General features: G+C 37.1%; 1 protein-coding gene across 1 annotated transcript in view; it reads right to left on the reverse strand.

Annotated features, from left to right (window-relative positions):
- The window catches only part of KHDRBS2 (KH RNA binding domain containing, signal transduction associated 2), a gene marked incomplete at its 3' end in the record, with an annotated part of 662231 nt that overhangs the window by 314851 nt on the left and 320539 nt on the right, over nt 1–26841 (reverse strand). The window contains exon 4 of the mRNA XM_081245279.1: nt 25658–25804. Within this exon, the coding sequence (XP_081101405.1) occupies nt 25658–25804 (147 nt within the window). The remainder of the gene's footprint in view (nt 1–25657; nt 25805–26841) is intronic.

The raw sequence follows: 26841 nt of genomic DNA on the forward strand, positions 1-26841 counted from the left end.
GAGCCTGCAGCAGCAGAGGTCCACATGACATTGCACCAGCCTGAGGTGCCATGTGTTCTCCTTGGGAAGTTTTCCCTTATCATGGCACCCTGGCAGTGCCGGGCTGCACAGGCTCCCAGGAGGGGAGGTGTGGATAGTGACCTGTGCTTGCACACTGGCTTCTTGGTGGCTGCAGCAGCAGCCTTAGCATTTCATGCCTGTCTCTGGGGTCCGTGCTCACACCCATCTCTGGAGCTTGTTTAAGCAGCACTCTTAATTCCCTCTCCTTGTGCACTAGGAAACAAAGAGGCAAGAAAAAGTCTCCTGCCTCTTCAGCAGCTTCAGACTATTTTCCAGACACACTCCTCGCTAGCTGTGGTGCACTAGCCCCCTTCAGGCTGAGTTCACACAGCCAACCCCAGTCCTTTCCCTGGGATCTGACCTCTGAAGCCAGAGCCTCAGCTCCCAGCCCCAATCCATCCTGGTGGGTGAGCAGACAAGCTTCTCGGGCTGGTGAGTGCTGGTCAACACCAATCCTCTGTGTGGGAATCTCTCCTCTTTGCCCTCCCAACCCCTGTTGCTGTGCTCTCCTCCATAGTGCCGAAGCTTACCCCTCCACCACCTGTAGTCTCTGCCCGTGAAGGGGCTTCCTAGTGTGTGGAAACCTTTCCTGCTTCACAGCTCCCTCCCACTGGTGCAGGTCCCATCCCTGTTCTTTCGTCTCTGCTTTTTTCCTTTCTCTTTTGCCCTACCCAGGTACATGGGGAGATTCTTGCCTTTTGGGAGGTCTGAGGTCTTCTTCCAGTGTCCAGTAGGTGTTCTGTAGGGGTTGTTCCACATGTAGATGTATTTCTGATGTATTTGTGGGGAGGAAGTTGATCTCCACATCTTACTTTTCCGCCATCTTGAAGCTCCCTCCTGCATGAATTCTTTATATATTTTGGATATTGACCCTTTATTGGATATATGATTTGCAAATATCTCCTCATTCATTTGGTTATCTTTTCACTTTCTTGATGGTTTCCTTTGCTCTGAAAAAGCTTTTAGCTTGATGTCATCCTGTTTGATCATTTTTGTTTTTGTTCCTTTGCTGAGGAGACATACCTTGAAAAATATTGCTAAGACCAATGTCAAAGAACATACTACAAATGTTTCCTTCTAGAAATTTTATGGCTTTAGGTCTCATATTCAAATATTTAATCCATTTTGGGTTGATTTCTGTGTATAGTGTGAGATATTCTTCTAGTTCCTTTTCCTTTTTATTTATTTATTTATATATATTTTTTTGTATGTAGTTGTTCAGTTTTCCCAGCACCATTTATTGAAGAGATTATCTATTCTCCGTTGTATGGTCTTTGCTCCACTGTCATAACTTAATTGTTCATGTATGTGTAAGTTTATTTCTTGGTTCCCATTTCTGTTCCATTGTGGAAATCAGTATGGAGATTCCTCAAAAAATTAAGAATAAAACTACTCTATGACCTAGATATTCCACTTCTGGGTATTTATCTGAAGAATACTTAAACACTAATTCAAAAAGATATATGCACCCCTATGCTGCATTACTTACAGTAAACAAGATATGGAAACAACCTATGTGTCTATCAACAGATGAATAGATCAAGAAGACGTGATATATATAGTGGAATATTATTCAGCCATAAAAAGATGAAATCCTCCATTTGCTACAAGATGGATGGACCTTGAGGGTATTGTGGTAAGTGAAAAATGTCTGAACTAGAAAGACTAATACCATATGATTTCACTCATACATGGACTATAAAAAACAAACAAACCAAAAAACAAAATAAGTGAATAAAAGAAAACAAAGAAAACAAACATGTAGATACAGAGTAGAGAGTAGTAGTGGTTACTAGAGGGGAAGGGGCAGGGGGGAGGACAAGATGGGTAAAATGATCAACAGTATGGTGAAAGATGGAAACTAAATTTTTGGTGGTGAGCACACTGTAGTGTATACAGAAGCAGATTTATGATGTCTACATGAAACATATAATGTTGTAAACCAATGTTACCTCAGTATAAAATAAAATAAATAATGACATAGACTCAAATTAAAAAAAAAACCCTATTCATATATGGTATTATAACTTATAAAATATCCAAAATGTGTTATATATTTCATTCAATATGAAATCTTGTATTTATCATATTTTCAAAACATGTTCATATATATTAGGTAACTGTAGGTTCACAATGGCTCAGTGAAAGGTAGGAAAGTTATTATAATTTCTGTTTTATTCTTCCAGTTTTATTGAGATATAATTGACATACAACACTGTGTAAGTCTAAGGTGTACAACATAATTTGACTACATGCATCATGAAATGTTTATCACAGTAAGTTTAGTGAAAATCCATCATCTTGTATAGGTACAACATTAAAGAAATAGAAGCATTTTTTTTTTCTTGTGATGAGAGGTCTTAGGATTTACTCTCCTAACTTTCATATATAACATAGAGCAATGTTAATTATCATGTTGTACATTATATCCCTAGTATGTATGTATTTCATAACTGGAAGTTTGTACCTTTGACTGCTTTCACCCAATTTCCCCTCCCCCCACCTCCCTGTCTCTGGTAAACACTAATATAGTCTCTTTCTGTATGAGTCTTTGTTTGTTTGTTTCCTTATGAAGTATAATTGACATACAACACTATGTTAGTTCCTGTTACACATTATTTCTGTTTTAAAGGTGAGGAAATTGCAGCTTAAGTGATACCATTCAGACTCAATATATTCTTACTTTGACCAAGCCAGTGTGACTTTTCAAACAATTTTGTGGGTTTTAAAAAATACAGGGCTTCCCTGGTGGTGCAGTGGTTGAGAGTCCGCCTGCTGATGCAGGGGACACGGGTTCGTGCCCCGGTCTGGGAAGATCCCACATGCTGCGGAGCGGCTGGGCCCATGAGCCATGGCCACTGAGCCTGTGCATCCGGAGCCTGGGCTCCACAAGGGGAGAGGCCACAGCAGTGAGAGGCCTGCGTACCGCAAAAAAAAAAAAAAAAAAAGAAAAAATATACAGTAGGGCTTCTCTGGTGGTGCAGTGGTTGAGAATCTGCCTGCTAATGCAGGGGACATGGGTTCGAGCCCTGGTCTGGGAGGATCCCACATGCCGCGGAGCAACTAGGCTCGTGAGCCACAACTACTGAGCCTGAATGTCTGGAGCCTGTGCTCCACAACAAGAGAGGCCGCCATAGTGAGAGGCCTGCGCACTGTGATGAAGAGTGGCCCCCGCTTGCCACAACAAGAGAAAGCCCACACACAGAAATGAAGACGCAACACAGCAAAAATAAATCAATTAATTAATTAATAAACTCCTACCCACAACATCTTCTTTAAAAAAAATACAGTAAATGCTTGCTATACATATTGAGAAGAATTAGAAAAATAAAAATTGGGATGCAAGTATTTTTGCAATTGTCCCTAACCCTCCTCTACACATGAACTAATACATGCTGACACAGAACCATCTAAATTCAAAAAGGTCCACTGAAATTTTGAGATATCATTACAATTTAAAAAATTGTGTTATGCCAGCTCAGCTTGGACAGAAAGTGTAGAATTTCACTTAATGGTCTTCCCTGGTGGTGCAGTGGTTGAGAATCTGCCTGCTAATGCAGGGGACATGGGTTCGAGCCCTGGTCTGGGAGGATCCCACATGCCACGGAACAACTAGGCCCGTGAGCCACAACTACTGAGCCTGCGAGTCTGGAGCCTGTGCTCCACAACAAGAGAGGCCGCCATAGTGAGAGGCACACACACCATGATGAAGAGTGGCCCCCGCTTGCCACAACTAGAGAAAGCCCTCGAACAGAAACGAAAACCCAACACAACAAAAATAAATAAATAAATTACTAAACTCCTACCCCCAACATCTTCTTAAAAAAAAAAAAATGCCCATACTCTTAAGGAGAAGGCCATTTGGTCACATTTTTTCATAGGCTGTTTTCATAAGCCTTGTAGATGTATTCATTCATTTGTGACTTTAAAGTTTGGCCTATTCCAACAAAACATTCACTAATAGAAAAGATTTCAAATAGCCATATGACAATCTCACCACAGTGCTGTCTACTTCTGTTCCACTTCAACACACATTCTTATGGTTACACTCTTGACCTTGTATTACTCCATTCATTTGTTAAGCACTCCATTTAAGCTCCATCATTCCTGTATACAAGTTTGCTCCTATTCTGTTTTAGGTGTTCTTACTTCTACAGCATTGTTCTTTTCTTAAAATTTAAAACCCTATTCTAATTTCTTCTCTTTATTGTAACCCTTCTGCCTTCTGCTTTACTCCCTCCACTGTTGAGCCTTGACCCCATGATCTGTAACTCAAACCATGACCTTAACGATTTTCTTGGCTCTTCCCTCTACCTCAAATCCCCCTAACACAAACCCAACTCTGGGACAATATAAATCTCTCCCCTTTAGCACTCAGGTTGCTGTGGCAGCTGGAGGGACAGACAGAGCTGTAGAAAGACGCACTTCAACATCAATGGTGCCACAATAACCTCACCTAATGCCACTCAACAGCATTTGGTTCTTCATATGTTTTAGGGTTTTCCTAGTATCTCCTACTGTCCACAAGTATTTCAAGTTTTTACATCTCCCGGTCTTCTGACCCAACATCTCTGCCTTTACACTTAACAGGTAATACACACTGCCTCCTTAAGAATGGAAATATTGATTTGGATTAAAAATATAACAGCATACTGTTAGTAACCACATCACTTGCCAATGCTTTCAACTACCTGCATTTAAGGACTGCCTATTGAAAACCATATTTAAAGCTATCAGTAGTTTCTTTAAATATTTAATCTTAAATGTCATGAAATTTCAGTTAAGCAAATAAGAAATATTGACTTGCAAAACCTTGAATTTAAATTTTATGGATATATCAGACGTAAGTACATCAAATTTGGTAGCTCTTAATAAAGTCAGACAATAGATGAAATGGAAAAACACAGATTTTTTTTGGCAATAACAGGCAGTAAAATGAGCCACCACACACTGCCAAGCTGCAGAGTTCTGTAGACCAGTTCTGCAATGTGATATGTAGTTTGTGGCAACTATCTGCTGAAATCTCTTTACTTCTTGTCATTCAGCTCACATGAAATTAAAATACCGATAGAAACAATTTCTGCAGGGAAACTGGAAAAGTCAATCGGAAAGTCAATAAGGGTTTCATGAGATTATACAGTCTATTTTCTTGATACTTCTACTATTCTTATATAACAGAATTAAGAATAAATTGTAACAGAAAGTAGACTCTGCCAAGTGCAAGCAAAAATGTAAGGACAGTTATGGGTTAGGTCAAATGCAGTACAGTATAAGATTCACCACAGAAATCAAGTCTGCTTTCAATGGCAGCTTTAATAGTAGGAAAATTAAAATAAAAAAGTAAACCTTAGCTCTATAATAAAAAGCTATGTGTAAATGTCACGGTTAGGAACTTCTCGACTCCCCACCTCTGTGCTCACATATTCCAGCTTGGTATAGGTTTTGCCTTTTCAGTTGATTCAAGACTTAGTTCCCATTCCAGTCTAAAAACACCAAACATAAGAATTCCTTGTCTCAGAAAACACTATGTCACTATCAAGACTTGATAAATGTAGAGAACAGAATGAATGCTTAATTTTGTGACCCTGTTATCAGGTGTTTTTCTACACCCTGAAGGCCCCTGGCTTGGCTTCACGGCTCTCTGCAATGATCCCAGGGCTCAGAAGCATCCTCTTTATAGCCTCCATTAATGCATTTTTTTTTTTTTTTTTGTCTAAGCTGATCTCCTGGACTCTGAAACCTACTTTCCTGCTTGGATCTAGAGTTCCTATTCTCTCTCACTTAGTCTGGTTATCTTTCCTGACCATTGGTGGCCCTTAACTCTATAAACCCTGGATATCTTCCAGTCCTTCTGCCCTGGTCTCTTCAGACCTGTATCCTTCTACTGATATTGGAACAACTAGCAAGAACTACCCATTCCAGAAGGGATTTATGGTAGCATCACCCAAAAACTATTGCAATAGCCCAAGATAATCAGAAGACACCAACTAAATTCTATATCGGGGTAAGAGAAAAAAATCTGTAACTTAAAGTTATACTTTTAGTTCATTTACAACTGGGCAAATGGTGTATACATTCAAACTAATACAACTGATTCTATCAATCTGTCAATTATTATTTCATGCTGAAAATGCTAGCTTAGAGGAAGAACATCTTAATATATATATTGGACATATAACATTGGACAACATTCTTAGAGAAGGTCTTTATAATTTTGAAAGTAGATTGACTGTTTATTATAAATAAAATTCAGAGTCAAAATAATGTGGTTAAACTTCCACTGTTTCTTTTTAAAAAGAAACAAATAAATATTTGCTAAAATAATTAAGATCTTTATAAGCCAATGTTTCCTGAAAAAAAATCATCTGCCACCATGATAATTTTTATGTCGTGAAAAAATACCTTATAAAAGGAAAAGTGGAATCTTTGGAAACTGTTTGTGGTTCACTATTACAAAATGTTAAAGCATAATTATCTAAAGATTATTAAAAAGACCATAAGCATTGATCACCTTCTACTTGCTTTTGGAAAAATTACAAATAAGTATATTAAGATGCTTTTCTAATTTATATTTGTGAAGCAACATAGGGGAAAACTGCATTTAAGCAGGGAGTTTTTATAATCAAGTAACTGATTGTTAACAATCACAATTATGTGCAGTTTGAGGTTTTCCACAGCATTACCGTGGTCAAATAAAATGGGATAATTCAGAAGCAACATACACATCGAACCTCAGACCAAAAAAAACATGACTAGCTTATACTGATGTGTTTTATAAAGTAAATATAAAAGGTCAGAGCTGCAACAGTTCAGCAGGAAGTAGTATGTCTCCATAAAATCACAACAACAGCAACATTCAGCTACAGGTAAACTATTCTAAACATTTAAATAAATTTTCTCTATGAAAATGACCAATTTTCTTCCTTATACAGAAGTTTATTTTTGATAAGGGTTATATATATTTGAGAGCAAATTTTGAGTTAAAAGACTTGATCTCAATGAAGTAAAGAGCAGAAAAAACACGTTGAGAGATTCTGGCTCAGGTCAGATGGGATCAGCAGGCTCTACATTGTCTCTACCTGTGCCGTGTGTGAAGCAGTTATTTGAGGACTCCAGAAAGCATCATGCATGTTGGGGGAGAACGTGAAATGACACTGAACTGGTGGGGGAGTTTTCTACTTTTTTTAACCTTCCATTATCCCCCAGCCTGGACTCAAGTCAGTCCGTAACTTGGAAGTGGGCACTGTCAGGGTTAAAGAGAAATCTGAGGGGAATTTTTCTTATGGGTTCTCAAGCAGGTGAACATTATATTAGTGCTGCATCAACAGCCCTACAACACATTTTCATTCAATGATTCTTTGACAATTATTTACTGAGTGCATATCATGAGCCAGGCATTTCTCTTGTCTCTGGTGATGGTCAATAAATAAAACAGACAGGGATCACTGGATCTTGCATTCTAGTAAAGGAAGACAGATAATAAACAATAGACCCAATAATTAAGCAAATTATAAGGTGGTTTAGAAGGTGATGAGTACTTTATAAAAAGGTAAGACAATACAGCAGGGTAAGGGGATCAGGAGAGCCAGCAGGGGAAGCAAGATGAAGATTCAAGAAGGGTTTTGGGAAGATTCATTGGAAAAAGTAACCTCTGAACACAGATCTGCAAAACATGAGGAAGTCTATGATGCTAAAATAAGGGGAGTGGGTTTCAAAAAGAAGAACAGCCTGAACAAAGGTAAAGAGCAAAGGTTAGAGAGGCTGAGGCAGAGGGAATGGGGAAATCACAGAGCATGAGGTCAAGAGGGTCTTGAAGGCCATAATACATTCTTAACTTTGACTCGGCTCAAAGCAGGGGCCATTGTAGGGCTTTGAGCACAGGATTCATATGAACTGCTGACAGTTTAAAATGGCTGCTATGTTGAAAATAGACTATGTGGAGGCCATAGAATAAATACAGTAACCACAATAGCAATTTTATAGGGCTTTCTTATAAAATATTACTCTGTGATCATACATAAATATGTGTGTATATGTATATACATATATACATATGTGTGTGTGTGTGTGTGTGTGTGTGTGTTCTTTGCCAAGAACCTAAGGGACTCTGATCCATGGAAAACGCTACAGGAATAGTAATTTATGACTTTATTTATGATCTAAAGGCCTGCATATCTTATAGACAATCTTCAGTAAACATTATGTCTCACTACTAAGCTTTGATAGGAATTGGGCAGGATCAGGCAGGATCTGAAGGGCAGGACTTTTGTGTTGCCAGTCAAAGGTATAACCATCTGTTTTGAAAGTTTACAGTTAAATTCAAAAAGCTGGTCTACGTACTAACTGACAGAGGGCTAGTTTGGGTTATCACTGATTTACAGAAGAATTGGTAGGGGTGATAAATGGCAGTGAAAAGAAATAAGGGGTCTCCTTAGGATGCCTGTCTTGGTAGAAAGAAACATGACCTCAAGTCTCAATCAGCTTGTGAGGAGGCAGTAACTACGGGCACCTCCAAGACTATCCTCAGGAAACTGCTGTTATAACACAGACAACTTAACACGCCTGTCCCCAGTTATGTGCACCACTGCAGTCGTTCCTAATCCATGGGCTGCAGACCCCAGGAGGTCAGATTTTTTGTGGGAGGTGTCAAGCTTTTGCAAAGGTGTCTGTTTATCTACATTTGCTTGTGAATTTTAGTTTTCAATTACTGTAAAAGTATAACTACTACATTGGGAAGATCTAGTAAATTACCCAAAGTTAAATATATTTACGATACGGGGGGCTATTTTTATCATCAGAAAATAAGTTATTTATGATAAATATTATAGATATATGCTAAAAATTATTGATTTTCATCTCTGTTTTATGACAAAAAATAATGCCAGTTATTTAGGCCAGGTAACTCTTAGGTTGTGACAATAAAATAAGATGCTAATTTTATGAAAATCAGATGCATAACTGTTGTTTTGGAGACAGGTATGATTAAAGAGAAACGATTCTCAATGGTAAACATATTTGTTAATCAATCTGTTCTTATTTCTCACAAAGATAACAGTGGACTCGTTGATTATCAAATACCACTTGAGTTGTTTGCTGCTTAATAGTGAAACAAAGTATGGCAGTAAATATGCTTGAAGGGGACACTGCTGCAGTCAAATATGTTCACAAGTAGAGAATGTCCCATGTCAATCTGTTTTACCTAAGACTATGTTCTGAGCATGAGATGAGATGGTCTAAGGTGATGCTAAATTATGGCACTTAGTGTTATGTAATATGTTATGAATCTAAGAGAACACCTGAGAATACAGAAATTTCAGGATGAGATAAATACAATTGTTGTAAGGACTCACTTTCCATAAGCAAAGATATTTATATAATGTTATCTGAAGTGTGGTGAGAATAAGCGAGACAATTTCCCAAACAAAGGGATACTTGGTCAAATAAATATTGCAAACAGGGTTAAAAAGTTAGTGAAGCTTCGGAACCCCTCAGAGCCTTTAAAATGGTAATATGGGTGTGAATATCTAAGAAGGAAATACTGAAGGCAGTATTTTCTAAACTTAAGTGACCAAAGGACCCTTCTAACTTTTTCTTTTCCCATAGACCATGGTGTAGAATGAATGTTTCACAGAATATTTTGCAAAATGGTGTTCTAACCCCTTCTAAATTAAGAGAGTTCCCTAATGTAGTCTGCTTGGGGCACACAGCCTGCAGAATCTTACAGGCACCCCCTCATCCTCCACATTTTGATGTGAAAGCCTGTATATGAGCCCTGATAAATCCAAGTGAAAGGTTTCTTATTGATAACCACACTTGTGATCTATAAGTTAGAATAATTTTTTAGCAATATGTTAAAAACTAAGCCTGACAAAACTTTGTTTCCTCCAGACAGCTTTTAAGAATCTCATACTTTGCCCTATGGATTGGCCAATTTTATTTTTTTCAGTTGACTTTATGAAATGTAATGTTATCTAAAGACAGACTATGATCTAGATCCAGAAATTTACTCCTTTCGCTCTGAACATACTACAACACAAAATGCCAAACCTCCTTGTACTGCAGTTCGTTACCACATGGATCCATTTATAGAAAAAAATCAAGAGTGAACCTAAAAGTTCTATTACTTAGGGTTCACTGTATCAAAATTGGTGTTATAGAGGGATAACACTGCTCTTTAGAAACCCACACATATCATATATACATATGTGTTGTAGAAGAATTTCTTGTAAACATAAAAATTCAGTTAAACATTTTTAACCTTTCACATGGCAAGAGGCTACTTACACTACCAAACATAAAATAGATAGCTAGTGGGAAGCTGCCGCATAGCACAGGGAGATCAGTTCGGTGCTTTGTGACCACCTAGAGGGGTGGAATAGGGAGGGTAGGAGGGAGGGAGACACAAGAGGGAAGAGATATGGGAACAGATGTATATGTATAACTGATTCACTTTGTTATAAAGCAGAAACTAACACACCACTGTAAAGAAATTATACTCCAATAAAGATGTTAAAAAAATTACTGAGGCAGACAGTGCATGTAAGGGTATCAGGCAGCATGGGGCTTGTAAAGTATAATCTAACTCTGATTTCTGACTTCAGGGAGCTGGGTTTCCAGGGGACAGGGGACATATAAATGTGCAAATAGCACATCCACTGTCAACTTGCATTTCTCTCCAGCATATTAGACCTGCACTAGCATATTGATCAAATTTTAATTTCTGAAAGTAGACTATTTCTAAAAGATACAATTTTTTTCTTCCTTGAAATTAACAACCTATTATTACTTGTTGTGATTGGATTTTTGAAATTTTTAAAAAGTAACTTCTGAGGAACAAATAGTTAATGTGATTTATAGACATTGTGTTATCTAAAAAAATAAATTAAGCAATCATTGTCTTGGTCTAGCTTTCAAGTGATTTTGACATAAATAACAGATGAATGAGCTACATAGCAGTGGCAGAAAACTGCTTCAAAAGAAAACCACTTGAGCAGATTCCTACACAGGTGTTTAGGCAAAAATAGAGTCTGTCAACAGGATAAAAAAATCTTTAGTCAAATATGTATACATTTTGTTCTACACATGAGTAAACATCTGGATACCTAGACATATTTAGATATTTTAGTGTTTAACTTTATATTGCATTATAAATAATTCAGGAATATCAATGGATAACTGCAGAGAATTTGTTAATCACAGCACTTGGCTGAGGAGTGTAAGTTAAGTCTTGTTGCTCTTTGGTAAAGGGGAGTTTGATGTTGACTACCTAGAGCTGAGATGGAAAAAATATAGGGAAAATGCTGAAATCAAATGATAAGAGCTCAGAGGGTTTTTCCATACCCTTCTGTGAGGGCTTAAGGTTCACCATGTGCTAGCAGCCAGGTTCAGGTTCACGGCCCTTGAAACATCTGCCCCCAGACCAATCATGCCCTTATGCCTGTGGAGCCTTGAAGGGCTTAAGAGGAGGCAAGAGGGACCAGATTCCAGGCTGCTGCAGTGTGGCCTGGAGCCAGGCTTGGGAGGAGCACAGAAGGACATCAGGCCTCCTGCTCTTTTCCTATTTCTGAGTATTTACACTCAGATAATAAAAGTCAAGTGGGAATTGGAGAGATGTTTAGTTTTCAGGTCAACATTATTTTCTGCAGTTACTTTTGCCCCTGTAACTCCATCCTTGATACATGTAAGTAGAGGCCACAAAGCAAGGGGGGATGGATGTTTTCCAGACTGGCTGGATGTGAGTTGTGGAAAATCTAATATCCTAATAATATCCTAAAAACAGTCACTCCAGTCACCAAAACATGGAAACATTTTTTTTTGTTGTAATATTATACAATTATTTTTATTCCCAAAGAACCAGAAATAAGTAATAGGTACAATTTAAATTATGGATGCTCTGGACTGTGGGAAAACTTTCCTATTACAGAGAATGTTAAGGCATTTTCTTGCCAGGAGAATAGAGAGCAATGGGACTCCCAATATTCTGAGGGATAATGTTTAGAGAATCACTTCCAATGATGTGGAGGTTTGAGTGACTGCAATAAAGTAATCTGAAGTGTAATAGACAACCCACAGTCAAGTTTCTTCACTCGTGTATATTTTTATAGTGAACTACATTTCCTGATTTTATTACTTAGATAAGAAGTTTAGGGTCAGTTGGCAACAGTCAGTAAAACTTCACATTTATGCAGCGTATACAGAATTTTACTCCTGCTGAAAGTCTTAGGATTGATATTGAGGGAAAATAAATCTCTGGATACAGTACTTTCTAAATGTAATAAATTGATATAGCATTTGTATCCTGATTAAAATGAAATTTGAAAGTGAGAATTATGCTAAAAGGTAATAAATTACACTTTGGTCGTAAAATTACCTCATCATAAGATAAAATATTCATTCATTTAAGAAGATAACTGTAAGAAAACCTACATTTCTATTATAATTACCTTCAGGAAGTTTGAGGCAAAATGACCTGTGCTTTTCAATATAAATCATTTAATTTTCTAATATAGAACAAATTCAACATTTTAATGGGGTTTTAGTCACGCATTTTTATAATTCCTTTTCCCATACTAAGCATTTGATGTTTCTAGCATAAGACCCTTAATCTTGGATCCATGATGTAGATCCCCTGGACTTTTGTGTAAAATATTAAGGTGAGTGTGCCTTTTTCTAGGCAGAGTATCTGGAGGTTTCATCTGTTTCTAAAGTGACCTCAAAGTGGACAGTGATCTACCTAGCAGAAGAAAATGACACTGAATCTTAAGGATCCAAAGTCTTTATGATTTCATAGGATGTGACAGCCCAAGTGTTTTTTTTTTTTTTATGGTCTATAAATAACATAAAGTTTTTTTTTTCCAGCTTTACTGAGGTATATTTGACAAATAAAATTGTAAGATATACAAAGTATACAATGTGATGCTTTGATATATGTGTACATTGTGAAAGAATTCCCCCCAACTGAGTTGTTTTACATCCATCACCTCACATATTTACCTTTTTGTTTTCCAAGTCTTAATATTGTGCCTAGCTGCATATGTGCATACTTTATAAGCATTCTAACCCTGACTTCATCTTTTTGAAATGTGGATTTTATGAGACCTAAGAGGCCATGAAACCACTGGAATAAGGTGAATATTCCTGGTTCAGACATTTTATTTTTTTCTTGCCTCCCCTTGTCCTGTATTTAAAAGAAACATCTCCCTAAATAGTAGCATAATCAGGTGTTTATTCATTCATATATTTATAATTTCTAAAAATCAAGCTAATTTAAGCAACACTAAGAACATATTTGGGAGATTTATCAAATAATTCATTTGATACATATTTATTATGGATGGCATAGTGTTATGAACTAAGGTCTATCAAAATTATGTATTTTCAACTGGGATACATTTTAAAGGAATTAGGATTTGTGTTATTTTCTTTTAAAATTTAAGAACTATCCTGTTCAGTTAAAGTCATACAAACATAGCAACACATATGAAGTTATAATTGTAATTTTTGCTATGTTTGAATTATTAGACTATGGTAGGATTTCTCTCCCCTATGTTTACAGGAAACAAATAGATAAAGGCCTCCACTGAAATTTAAGAAAAGAAGGAAGAAAGGGAGAAAAAAGTAAAGAAAGAAATACCTTATGGTAACACTATATCAGTGAAATATGAGGCAGAAAAAATATTAGGTTTTATTTACAAGTGCTTTGATATTTAAGTTAATTTTCCAAGCTGTGCGCTTTGAATCAGTAATCACAGATACATGCAGAATGAGAATAAGGGGCACAGTGAGAGTACAGCGGAAAGGAGATCCAAGGGGCAGAGAGAGAGGGAGCACCATCTCTGAAGGAAAAACAAGCTTGGGAGGGGTCAGGAAGCCTGAGGGAGCAGAAGTGGGGGGAGGAGGGGCGTGGTTGGTAAATGAGACATGGAGGAGTGGCCAGGCACACAGAGAGGCGGGGCGTTTTCATGTTCGAGGTACTTCTGGGTTTCCCTGCGGTGCCCGGGACCACCCAGGATGCAGTTCTTTGTGAGGCCTTATCACTGTTTTTCCTGATTAGGATTTCCACGAGAATCTGCCTCCAGCCTCTGTCTCCCACTCTCAATCTCTCTCTCCCCCACGCCCCTCTGTTTACTTATTTGTAAATGGTTTTATGATCTAATCTAAATGAATCATTTCTCATAGGGTCTAAATTAAACAGAACAGCCCTCCCCATAGTGAACACTGGTTAAATCTATAACTTCGTTTACTCAGTAAGAGGACCGTTCATGAAGCAGCGGAATGGTAATTTCAAACAGCACTTTGTTTTTATTCCTGAGAATAACCAGTGGTATATATTCGTTATTTTGGCAGTCCCTAAGAGAAACTATAAACAAAATAGGGAAAGAGATCATTATTAAGAGAAATCTCTGCCAAACATCAGGATTTGAAGATAGACTTAAAAATTGCCGTGTAATATTAGCATTTTTACAACAGCAAATTATTAGCTTCTGGTAATTATTTATCATACTGATCTTGGTAAATACCAAATGGTAAAGTGGTAAATACCAAATGAAAATATGCAAAGGTAGTATTTCCTGTTTTATTTAAATCTAGTTTATGTCACTTACCAACAGATTTGTAATTAAATACAGATGTTTAACCAGATCAAATCTTAGACATTCTATTCTGCTTTTATTATCCAAAGTGAGAAAGCCCTGGCTGTCACGTCAGGTGGGCCTTGCTGCGCTGGGTGCTTGTGTAGCTACAGTTGGTGCTCAGTCTTGGTCTCCTCATCTATGTGATGAGCACTGCACATCCTTCTCAGACTTGTGAGGGTAACAAAAGATAATGCCTATAAGCAACCCACCATATTGCCTAGCGGGTCAGAGATTCTAAACCAACACACTGTCCCTTCCTTAAAGAAAAATCTACAGGTGGAAGGTATACAAAGAGAGCAGAAATAAACCACTAACATTCTAACTTTTCTAGTGAAAGACATATTAAAGTGAATTTTACCCTCAGAATTGGCTATTAATGGCAAATAGGAATTGTTACTGACAAATTTATCACTTACATGAATGCTCTGAATTCCCAAATAGGTTATCATAATAATTCTGCCATTAGGGAAACACCTCCATTAGAACTCATGCATATCAAATTAGTAACATCTATACAAAACATATGGAAACTACTGTGTATCTAATCTTTACAGAGGTAGATGTTCATGGAATGCTATGCTTTTTCTCTGTGGAAAGTTTTATTATTTTATTTTAAATACATAATTTGTCACAAAATAAAGTACTTATCTTAGAAGTGTTGCACGATACACAAAGTTAAAATTTAAAGGCTATGGTGTCTATAAACTTACTTTGGATGCTTTTTTCCACATGCTAAGTAAAAAATGATTTCATTAAACTAAACTAACTGTGGAAGACAGTAATTCTGGGAAGATAGTGACCTAAATGCAGCTCCCTTCTTTTTCTTTACCAGCTCTAAAGTAGCAGTATATTTGGGGGGAAATAAATGCTGACATCCTCAGAAGCTTATGTGTACATCAGGCCTTGAACCCGCTGAGAGGCTTAGCTAGCAGAATTGACTGGACTGGCCTTTTATCGCCTGTGGGATGAGTGAGTACATGAAACCAGTGTTGGAAAACTCAGAATGGTCATGGTGGAGTGGATATTTGGGAAAGAGTTTGGCTTGCACAGATCTAAACTTCATCCAAGTGGAAAGCTGCCACAGACCCACTGGAGTATGTCTATTCTCCCTGGTGGGGAGGCCAAGGAGGACCAGAATGGGTGAGTCTTCAAGTCTGTGAAAGTGATGGGAGACTGGAGAACAAGACATTTTTAAGGTTCTCACCATGTTTTTGGTGGCCTGCTTAGTTCTGCACTTTGTGTCCATATGGCAGAGACTATTTCAGTTTCTAACACTTTGGAGCACTACAGTTACCCCCCCCCCCAAAAAAAATGGCCTACATCAAGATGGGAAGGGAAAGGAGGAAGAAAAAGGAAAGGACATTGAGAGAAAGCAGAAAAAAGCAGTCAGAAAACCTGACCAGTGAAATAAAGCTGCTGGAGAGGACAGAAATAAACCTGAACAGAAAAAGAGAAGAACTACCTAGACAATGCAGTTATAGTACTTTCTGAAGAAATACAACAAAACAATATCTACATGATGTCCAACTAAACAGTTCACCTGAATTTGTGGCTTAGCAGACTTTGGAGACCATATCTCTGGAACACATGACTAAAATGATAAGAAGATAGAAACTGTTAGAAAAAGATTATTTGAAGAAAGATCCAGGAGACTTGCCAGAAGTAATAGGAGTTGTTACAAAAGAAGAAAAAAAGGAAAACATATAGAGAAAATATACAAATAATGGGGAGAGAATTGCCCTGAAAGAAAGACCTAACACTGCCAGTAAAAAGAGCTCACCAACGTCCCCGTGGGCAAATGAAGAAAGGGTGGGGCCTGCACGGATCCTGGTGAAATCCTTCAATACTGGGGACAGGTTCAGTAAACTTATACGTGCTCAGAGAGAAAGGACAAAGCTCACCTGCAGTGCTGGGAGCAGGAGGAAAGCAGACCTGCAGACAGAGGTACTGCGAAAAGGGAAAGCACTGCGTTGTGAGAAGCTGAACTGCTCCCTGAGCTCACTCGGCTGAGAGGAAGAGAAGTAATATTTGATGATCAACAACACTTCCGTAGCCTATCATCCAAATAGCCCATCAGAGGAAAGTACGGGAAGTACAACTCCAACCAACCAACCGAACTAACCAGGTTATTACAGGGCGAGTTTTACAGCCCATCTTTCTCCAATTTCTTAACATCTTCCACCCCACCTGCCAAGACCATCCACAAAGTTCCAGGAGCATCAGACCCTGCGGGGTGGAGACAGTGGCAGGAGCTGAATGAGCAGCTCACAGCTCCTTCACCACCGCTATGCCCCAAGCCATAAATTCAGGGATGAGAGGAGCTTTGAACTGGATTTGAACTTGAAATCATAAATTGGAACTGACTGGACTTAAAACCTACATTGTGTAAATTAAGACTCTTCTTAAAGGAGAATGAGCATAAAGCTAAGTGATTTGCTCAAACTATTGGTAATGAATAAGGGAGAAGGACAGTGGTTATAGAAAAATAAAACCAATTCCAGTGTACTATACTGAGTACAGACTATCTAGTAAGCCATTTGTACTTGTATTTTAAGGAATTGTATATGCATCCTTACATACACTACGTAGAGAGATTGGGTAGAATAAGCAGAGAAAGGGACAAAAGCAAGAATTAGAGATGAGATAGAAGATACATTTCTTGGAGGAATGAGGACTCTTCCAAGTTCCCTGAATATTTAAGTTGAATACTGTCTGGAGGAATCAAACATTTCCCATTGTAGCTTGCTGAAAGAAGCTTCAGAACAGCAAAATGAGATCAGTTAATCAAGGAAGGGCAATTCAAAATAAGCTTACATTGTATCTTGTGGAGCTGCAAGATAAGCTCTTTAAAAAGTAAGACCTAATTGCAAAAACGAAGTTGAAGGCACATTTCAGGAATACATAATTTTGCAAAAATAATCAGTTTTAAAATATAGTATTCTCTGTAAGTTTTTCTTGTTGCGTGAAAATATATGTTTTCAATATGAAATAGTGGGTCATCAACACTGTCAAGAAGCTAATCAAAACACTCTCTTTCTCTGGCCCCCACCGCCTTCTCTCTTTTCACTTTCTGTCTCAATGTCTAACTCACCATTGTCTGTATGGCAATAGTCTTTGTCAACAGTTGATTTTTCTTGACTCTAGAAATAACACTTTTTGTTTGATCAGTGTTGCCTGATCTATCATCACTATTGTCCATACTGTCCTCATTCTCCAATCTGGTCTCCCATTTCCAACTCTCTCTGCAATATTTCTCCATAATATTTATCTTTTAAGTCTTGAAAACAGGTTTCTCATTCTTAAATTCTACAAGGGCAGTAACTGATGTAATACAAATTGCTAGAATTGTGCTTGGCATACATTTGATGCTCAGAAATATTCCTTGAATTTAAACAAACTGTTTGCCTTGTACCATTTATGTTACTTATTTAAACAAACCTTTCATATTTCATTAATTAGTGTCATTTATTTTACTTATTTGAATGATTTACTCAGTTAACATTTATATATATATTTTTAACAGATTCTGATTATTGAGCTACTTTTCTGCCTTGTTCCCTTTCTTTGGACCAAATTCTTCAGTAATCATGAGACTTTTTGTCCATCTATAAAAGTATTTTCAGGGTCAATGTTGGCATGTGTTTATTATGTACCTACGCATTTGGCAGGATTAGCATTCAGTAAAATTTTGAATATAATATACATTCTATTGATCTATTGACTTTCCTTAACACTAAAATCCTATAAAATTAAGAGGTGAGATTCTCCCCTTGGAGATCAAACCTGTATCCTTAGGAACTACAATCCGTAACAACACAGATAACTTTTTAGGAATGCTGCTAAGCCTTCATGTTAATGACTACATATGGAATTGCAAAAGCAGTTCTTTTGATTACAATGTCAGTTAATGTGGAAGAAGTAACTCATCAAAATGAAATCAAGGTACTAGTAGAGATGGGAGAATGATGCTCAGCAACTAAAAAGCAATCAAGGCTCATGAAGAGTAGCCTTAGAAAATTCAGAACAGTGGCGTCAAATGAGACCAGAGATAATTAATGATAAATTGTTTCTTAAATAGAAAGCAGATGATCACATCCTGACCCTAGATTCATAAAGTGAACTTTTGATTATCTGTACTGGAGAGGAGTAAGACAACACTTGTATTAGGGTTTGTAGAAAAATCACACTAACAGAATCCATTGCTTCTTTCTTCTGTCTTTCAGGTTATGTCAATCAATTAACAATGCTAAAGTGGTCTTGGGTGTCAATAATAATAATAATGTCATATTATTATTAATTATATAATTATTATTATTAGTTCTATTCTAAGAACTAGTAATAATTTTAATTATTTTAAAGTCATTGGCCTGTATTATCTATTACAACTTATCAGATAAGAAGAAGTACTCAATATTAGATGATTATAAAATTTTGCAAGTATAATCAGAATATGATCATAGTGCTATAGCAGTACAGGAAACATTTCTGTGCAAGTAATAATTACACAAATGCATAGCTTGTGCTTAGTGCTCTTAGCTACCGCACTATTAGACTATAGTTAATTATGGGAAAGAAAAGGGAATTCACTGGTTTTGAAGATAGAAATCTGAGGAAACTCTTGACAACATTTTAGCAACCACCACAACAATGAAGGAATGACATCCAGGTTCTGTTTCCCCCTCTGCATTGGATGTTATTGTTTTACTCTGTACCTGATCACTCTCTGGCCTGCTGGATGTTGTTGCCTTACATTATGAACTCCTGCCATCCCCAGACAAAATGTATCTGCCATGCCCCAACTTGTGGTCTTTTTATTTTAATTAAAAAAATATATATATATTTATTTATTTTTGGCTGCGTTGGCTCTTCACTGCTGCGTGCGGGCTTTCTCTAGTTGCCACGAGTGGGGGCTACTCTTCATTGCAGTGCGAGGCTTCTCACTGTGGTGGCTTCTCTTGTTTCAGAGCATGGACTCTAGGTGCGCGGGATCAGTAGTTGTGGCACGCGTAACTTGTGGTCTTGACACATCAAAATTGCTTTTGCTGGCTCGTGGGTTTTTATTTAATACATTGTTTTCCTTATATCCTTCTCACCTGCATAAAAGCTTCCGACCATATTTTCGCTTTTTAATCAAATCATAGCATGAATTTCTATACATTTATATTACATCTATTTCTAAACATTCTTATGTTTATAATCTTCTTAAATGTTATAAAATTTTTTTCAGTGCATGAAAGTCTAGATCTTCTTCCATCTCCAAGACTGAAAATACCCTGCATTTTTAAATTTTCCTTATATCTACTTACTTTCCTGTATGATTGCAGTTAGCAGTCAGTGTCATTTTCCCATTTCAAAGCTAGGATTACAGTCTTTGAATTGTCTTTGAAGAACAGAAAGCAAGAATGTCCTCTATTTGCTTTTACCATAAGGAGGAAAAGAGCTTTACTTATCCTCTGTAGTCACACTCTTGGTAGGTTTCCTATATAGGTTTCTAATATTTCAAACTTGAAATTATATAATATGCCCTAATTGGCCCATTTCAAGAATCACATCTTTGACCAAGATATTTATCAAATCAATGCAGGAGAGAAATAACCCGGAAAGAACCATTATTTTCCATGCTGAATTGACTTAAAGTAGTGTATGTGAGACTGATAGGACTAACAAAGGACACAGACACTGACACACACACACACACACACAGAGACAGATATAAAACTTTACATAGGGGGCTTCCCTGGTGGCGCAGTGGTTGAGAGTCCGCCTGCCGATGCAGGGGACACGGGTTCGTGCCCCGGTCTGGGAAGATCCCACATACCGCAGAGCGGCTAGGCCCGTGAGCCATGGCTGCTGAGCCTGCGCGTCCGGAGCCTGTGCTCTGCAAGGGGAGAGGCCACAACAGTGAGAGGCCCGCCTACCGCAAAAAAAAAAAAAAAAAAAAACTTTACATAAGTATAAAAGTTATAAGTATACGTGTGTGTGTGTGTGTGTGTGTGAGAGTATTCACGGCACTTTTGGTGTTACTATAATTGACATAAAAATGCTTAAAACAGCATGTTTTCTTTTCTGGTATTTAGGAGGAACTAAACATGTGGTGTTGGGACTGTCCCTCTGGATTTGCTAGTTTTCTATAGGAAAGTGTTTTTGCTGAGATCTGATACATGCACACACACACACACACACATCTTTTCTTTAAATGGTACAGACCTTTAGTGATGATCATCAGAGACAACTCAGGCAGGACAAATACTACTTTTCCCGTTCAATAGACTCTAATAATCCCACAATGCTGGGTCACATGTCCCCCTGGGAAAGTCTGAGGCCATCCATGACAGACTTGGTAGAAATGAGTGTTGTGATCTCTTAATTCTGTCAGTAACTAATTCTTAAGGAGGTAACAAAGTACTCTATTTGTTATTGTGACCTAAATCTAATTTCTTGTTTGTGTGGAAACTCCTCTTTTCATCGTTTTTTTACTAAAGGATGTATAAATTCACATTCAATGGGCAGAATTTTGCTTAAGGCTTCATAAGTCTTGATTATGAGATAGTGTATTTTGTTTTAATCATGAGTAACTTATTCAGCATTAGTAAAACTTACTAATTCAACTTAATTGCAGGTGAGAGTCAGCCAATTTAGGAAAATTAAATATAGCCATTATTTTAAAGTAATCTGCTGACTAGGATTGGAAAAAGGGAAGTTGTATTTGGGGATACCAGGGAGTCCCATTCACAAACTATGATGTATTAATAAATGTCGCCCCTAACATTGTGCAAGGCACAGTCTGCACAGCCTTCTGTGGCAGTCCTAGTGCTTGAACTATAAAAAAACAGAGTGTTACAAAATATAATAATGACAATACTTGTTTACCTTTACAGCTTATAAAGGGAAGAGAAGGGCATTCACATTATTAGTTTAGAGTTTTATAACCCTTTTGTTGGTATTTGTCAAATAATTTATTTGACACTCCTAACCTGCATTTGCAAGACAAATTAGCTAATATAGCACCTTCTCAAAACATTAAAGATTTAAAATTAGCAGCATTCACCAGCAACCCCACTACTGGTCTTATATCCTGAGAAAACCATAATTCAAAAAGAGTCATGTACCACAATGTTCATTGCAGCTCTATTTACAATACCCAGGACATGGAAGCAACCTAAGTATCCATCGACAGGTGAATGGATAAAGAAGATGTGGTACATATATACAATGGAATATTACTCGGTCATAAAAAGAAATGAAATTGAGTTATTTGCAGTGAGGTGGAAGGACACAGAGTCTCTCATACAGAGTAAAGTAAGTCAGAAAGAGTAAAACAAATACCGTAGGCTGACACATATATATGGAATCTAAAAAAAAAAAAAAAAGGTTCTGAAGAAAGTAAGGGCAGGACAGGAATAAAGATGCAGACGTAGAGAATGGACTTGAGGACATGGGGAGGGGGAAGGGTAAGATGGGACGAAGTGAGAGAGTGGCATGGACATATATACACTACCAAATGTAAAATAGAGAGCTAGTGAGAAGCAGCCACATAGCACAGGGAGATCAGCTTGGTGCTTTGTGACCACCTAGAGGGGTGGGATAGGGAGGGTGGGAGGGAGACGCAAGAGGGAGGAGATATGGGGATATATGTATATGTATAGCTGATTCACTTTGTTATAAAGCAGAAACTAACACACCATTGTAAAGCAATTATACTCCAATAAAGATGTTTAAATTAAATTAAATTAAATTAAATTAGCAGGGTTCAAGTTATTGATGTTTTATTGAACTGCCACTCTCCTTGTTTTGATAGGACTGAATGGAAACCACCAAGCTGGAAATTTTTCCCATGGCAATAATCATTCATATATTTTAACATATCACTTAAAGTACTAAAACTGTATTGTTTTCCAACATCTGACATCTTTCAGACGTTTCATGGAGAGTTGTATGTTCTACAGTCAGGAGTCTTAGACAATCACAGCCTATTGTAGGACAAGTTGGGTAGATGGTGGATAACATAGAGGAAGATGAAAGTTCTAACCATGGAAAGACGCTTCATTGTGTAGAGGAATTAGATGTCAGTGGACCTCCATACTATTTGACATTAGCTTTCTATGTTGTTCTAGTTTGCTTCTTACTGGGTATAATTCTTCACCTGTGATATTTGTAAATATTAATATCCTGATATGTGAGTGTTTCTATGGACTTTAATATAAATGTCAAAATAAACCTGAACTACCAAGTGATTTCATATAAAAGAAAAAGAACTGACAGTTAATTTTTGCCCCTTGTGGTTCTGGTGATGAATGAAGCTGCCATCCTTTGCTTGGTGTTGAGGCCAGCAAGGCAAATGGGAAAAATTTATCAAGTAGAACGGCTTTCATTGACTGTAAAATTTACTAATTCAACAATGAGAGTTATCAGAGTATTTATTTTTTAAAAGCTTATTCATTCATAGAAAAAAATATTTATTAAATGTTTCCTATGTGCTTGGCATAGTTCAAAGTGGGAGAATAAAGCAGTGAAATGATACAATAATCCATGTCCTCATGACACATATTTTACAGGGAAACCAACAATAAATAAGTAATATATATATATATATATATATATATACATATATATACATATATATATACATATATATATAGTACATATGAAGCTGTTAAGAGCTATGAGGAAAATAAGTAAGTGAAGAGGGTCAGGGCATGATTGGACAGTGAATCACAGTGCTAAATCGGGTGTCTGGTGGTATCGTGGACAAAATATAACAGGGCTGTACAAATATAATGAGGTTACTTTAGACTGTGCAGTGATGGAAGAATTTCCTGCAATGTTACCATGTGAGTTGAGACCTGAATGACAAGGAGATGGCTGTGTCAATATTTTGGAGAAGAATCTTCAAAGGCCCTTAGTGAAGAGGGAGCTTGGGGTGTTTGATGCACAGTGAGGAAACTGTTGGACGGGCAGATAAAACCAAGAGGCAGCAGGAACGGGTCACACTGGCCAAAGGAAAGTTTTCTGTTTTCCGTCTCCATCTATATCTGTTTAGGGAGAGCATCTTGATTGTAGGGTACTATTCCCCAGACCTCACGCAGATGAGGTTTCAATGCCCTGCATCATCCCCAGACACTCCCTCAGTCAGTCTATCAAACAAATATTTATTGTGCCAGGTATGACTCTAAATGATGGGAATACGAGAGACACTGCCAGCCCTGCCCTCATAGAGCATATATTTCAGTGGAGAAGATATAAATGAAATGATTACAAGTATCAAGGGGTCTAAGAAGTAAGTGAGATGTATTACTGGTATTTATAATAAAATAGGGTTAACCTAGCGTACAGCCTAGGTCTAAAATCTATGTAGTAATGAGATAATATTTCATCTTATGTATTTCACTTAAAAAAGTCATTCCAAGATTTTATCTACTATAATAAGATAGATTTAAAATGCCAATTTACTTATATATAATATATATAATGAAAAATATATATAGTGCTTTATAATTTTCTATGTCCTTTCATATGTGTTACCCCATTTAATATTCACAATACTTATGACAGAGGTCAGTCTATTATTATTACCTTCTTTTTAAAGATGAATAAGCTAAAGTTCTGAGAATTTAACTGATTTGTCTACAGTCACAAAATGAGTTCGTAATGTAGGCAGTCCTAGCCTTTTTCTATACCACCTAGATCACTAGAGGTCTGGTCTGAGCTAAATATAGTAAAACTGTTTACCCAACAGCACCAGGCATTTAGTTCAGAAGCAAAAGGAGGAGAGAACATAGCATTCTCACTTTAAGAAACATGGGATCTATTTAGGGAAGTGTTCATATAAGTACCAGATAATAAATTGTGCAGAAATTCTGTGTGCATATAAAGTTATGGAATAATCAGAGTGGTATGGGATTATTCTATAACCTTGTCTTGACAGGAATTTTAAAACTGGGCATATAAATAATGTGGTTAGATTTTGACGCTTTTCTATTCTGAAATTCTCTGTTTTTTTTTCCCCATTCTCAAAATCACTGCCAATCAATGAATCTTACCCACAATTTCCTCTGAGTTTATTGCTTAGTTTAGAAATCTACAGTGTTTCTTAATTACACAGATTAATCTTAGCTATTCTCTTTTTCTCTGTCCACTGAAGACTCCTGCCAGGGCAATCCAGAAAACTTTACTCAGCATTCTCTTCTAATTATCTTATTCCCAGCTCCAAGCCGAATGCCAAGATTTTTATTCGAACAACCTCTTCCTGGAATGCTAAATTGTCGACCTTTAGGAAAGCTTCATTCATTTAACCTTCCTCTATTTCTTAGAAAATCAGTAGAGAATTCTATTCAGTATGCAACCCTGAATTTGCTCCCTTACTATATGAAAGTTCTCTGTTTCCCTCATATAGTGCAATGAGTTTATTTTTCCAATTTTTGTGTGATGTCAACAAATGTCTAGTTTTACTACTATTGATTATTTTATATTATGTTTTGTAATGAGCCAGCACCTGACATACTATTGCATAAGATACATTTGATATTTTTAAACACTATTGTTGTCTTGTTACACATATTATGTTTAATCTTTTTCCCCTTCCACTCTACCTGAAGATATTCTCTACTAATTAAAAATTATGAACAATACATGTCAACTACCAAGAAATTAAGACACAAGAGAAAAGTATACAACTTCAGTTACGTATTTGTGTTTATGTGTTAACTGTCTTATTCTTCATAGCTACGAATGGGTGCATGGCATGCAGTGTACTGAAGACAAATGCTGCTTCCAAACCACCATTATGTGGGACCAGGTCCTGTGCTAAGTGCTTTTTGTATTCTTTTTAATTTTTATCTTCATATCAACTCTATAGATAATTAGTCTGCAATATGTTACTTTTCTAAAATGTCAGTGAAAACCAAAGGCACATTTTTTAATAGAAACTGATGAGAAACATCTTTGTAAAAATGAAAAGCACTTACGGGAACCAGAAATTTTTTAATCTCTTCCAGTGCATGACTCATACGTGAATATGCTTCCCCAGGTGGAGCAAACACTTCAATTAATACATGAAGTTCATCACTCAAGTGTGCATATTTGGCTTCCCCACTCTTCCTTAGTTCTTCTTCCTGTGAAAAATGTTATTTTTAGAAATACAAATCCACTCATTTTGCAATGATTTAACATTTGCTGAGAAGATGACAGAGGGCATAATCTAAGCAAATTTTCCCTTAGTAGAAACTCTTTGAGAAATAAAAATCTGGAACAAGCCATTTTTGAGTGTTGAAATGATTCTTTAAAAAAAATCTGGCATTTGTTTTTCTCTTTCTGACTTACTTCACTCTGTATGACAGACTCTGGGTCCATCCACCTCACTACAAATAACTCAATTTTGTTTCTTTTTATGGCTGAGTAATATTCCATTGTAACAAATACCGTATGCTAACACATATATATGGAATCTAAAAAAAAAAAAAAAGGTTCTGATGAACGTAGGGGCAGAACAGGAATAAAGATAGACATAGAGAATGGACTTGAGGACACAGGGAGGGGGCAGTGTAAGCTGGGACTAAATGAGAGAGTAGCATTGACATATATACACTACCAAATGTAAAATAGATAGCTAGTGGGAAGCAACTGCATAGCACAGGGAGATCAACTCAGTGCTTTGTGACCACCTAGAGGTGGGGATATGGGGATATAAGTATATGTATAGATGATTCACTTTGTTATACAGCAGAAACTAACACAACATTGTTAAGCAATTATACTCCAATAAAGATGTTTAAAAAAAATCTGGCATGGTTATCATCTACACCACATTTTCATCAGCTAAATAAAAATGCTAAATCCCCAAAAAGAAGTGACAGAAATGCCATTAACTCCTCAGTGGACTCCACTGGAAGGAAAGGATTGTTTTTGTGCCTGACAAGTAATCATTTGCAGATAATAAAACCAAGATGACCACTGGTCTTTAAGAGAACCAGGATTTTCTAGATACTTTTTGAGAAGTGGTGAAAAGCTCCCCATGAAAGTGAGCAAAGCCGAGGCACCTCGTGCCCGCAGGTGTAGGTCATCATCTGGCTCCTACCCACCACTTCGCTATCTTGGCTGCCTCACTTTGGTCAGTATAGAGGAGTGTATTAAAGGGATGGCTGTTAAGCAT

This window comes from Mesoplodon bidens (genome assembly GCF_964165515.1).
Source record: "Mesoplodon bidens genome assembly, chromosome: 10".
Taxonomy (NCBI): domain Eukaryota; kingdom Metazoa; phylum Chordata; class Mammalia; order Artiodactyla; family Ziphiidae; genus Mesoplodon; species Mesoplodon bidens.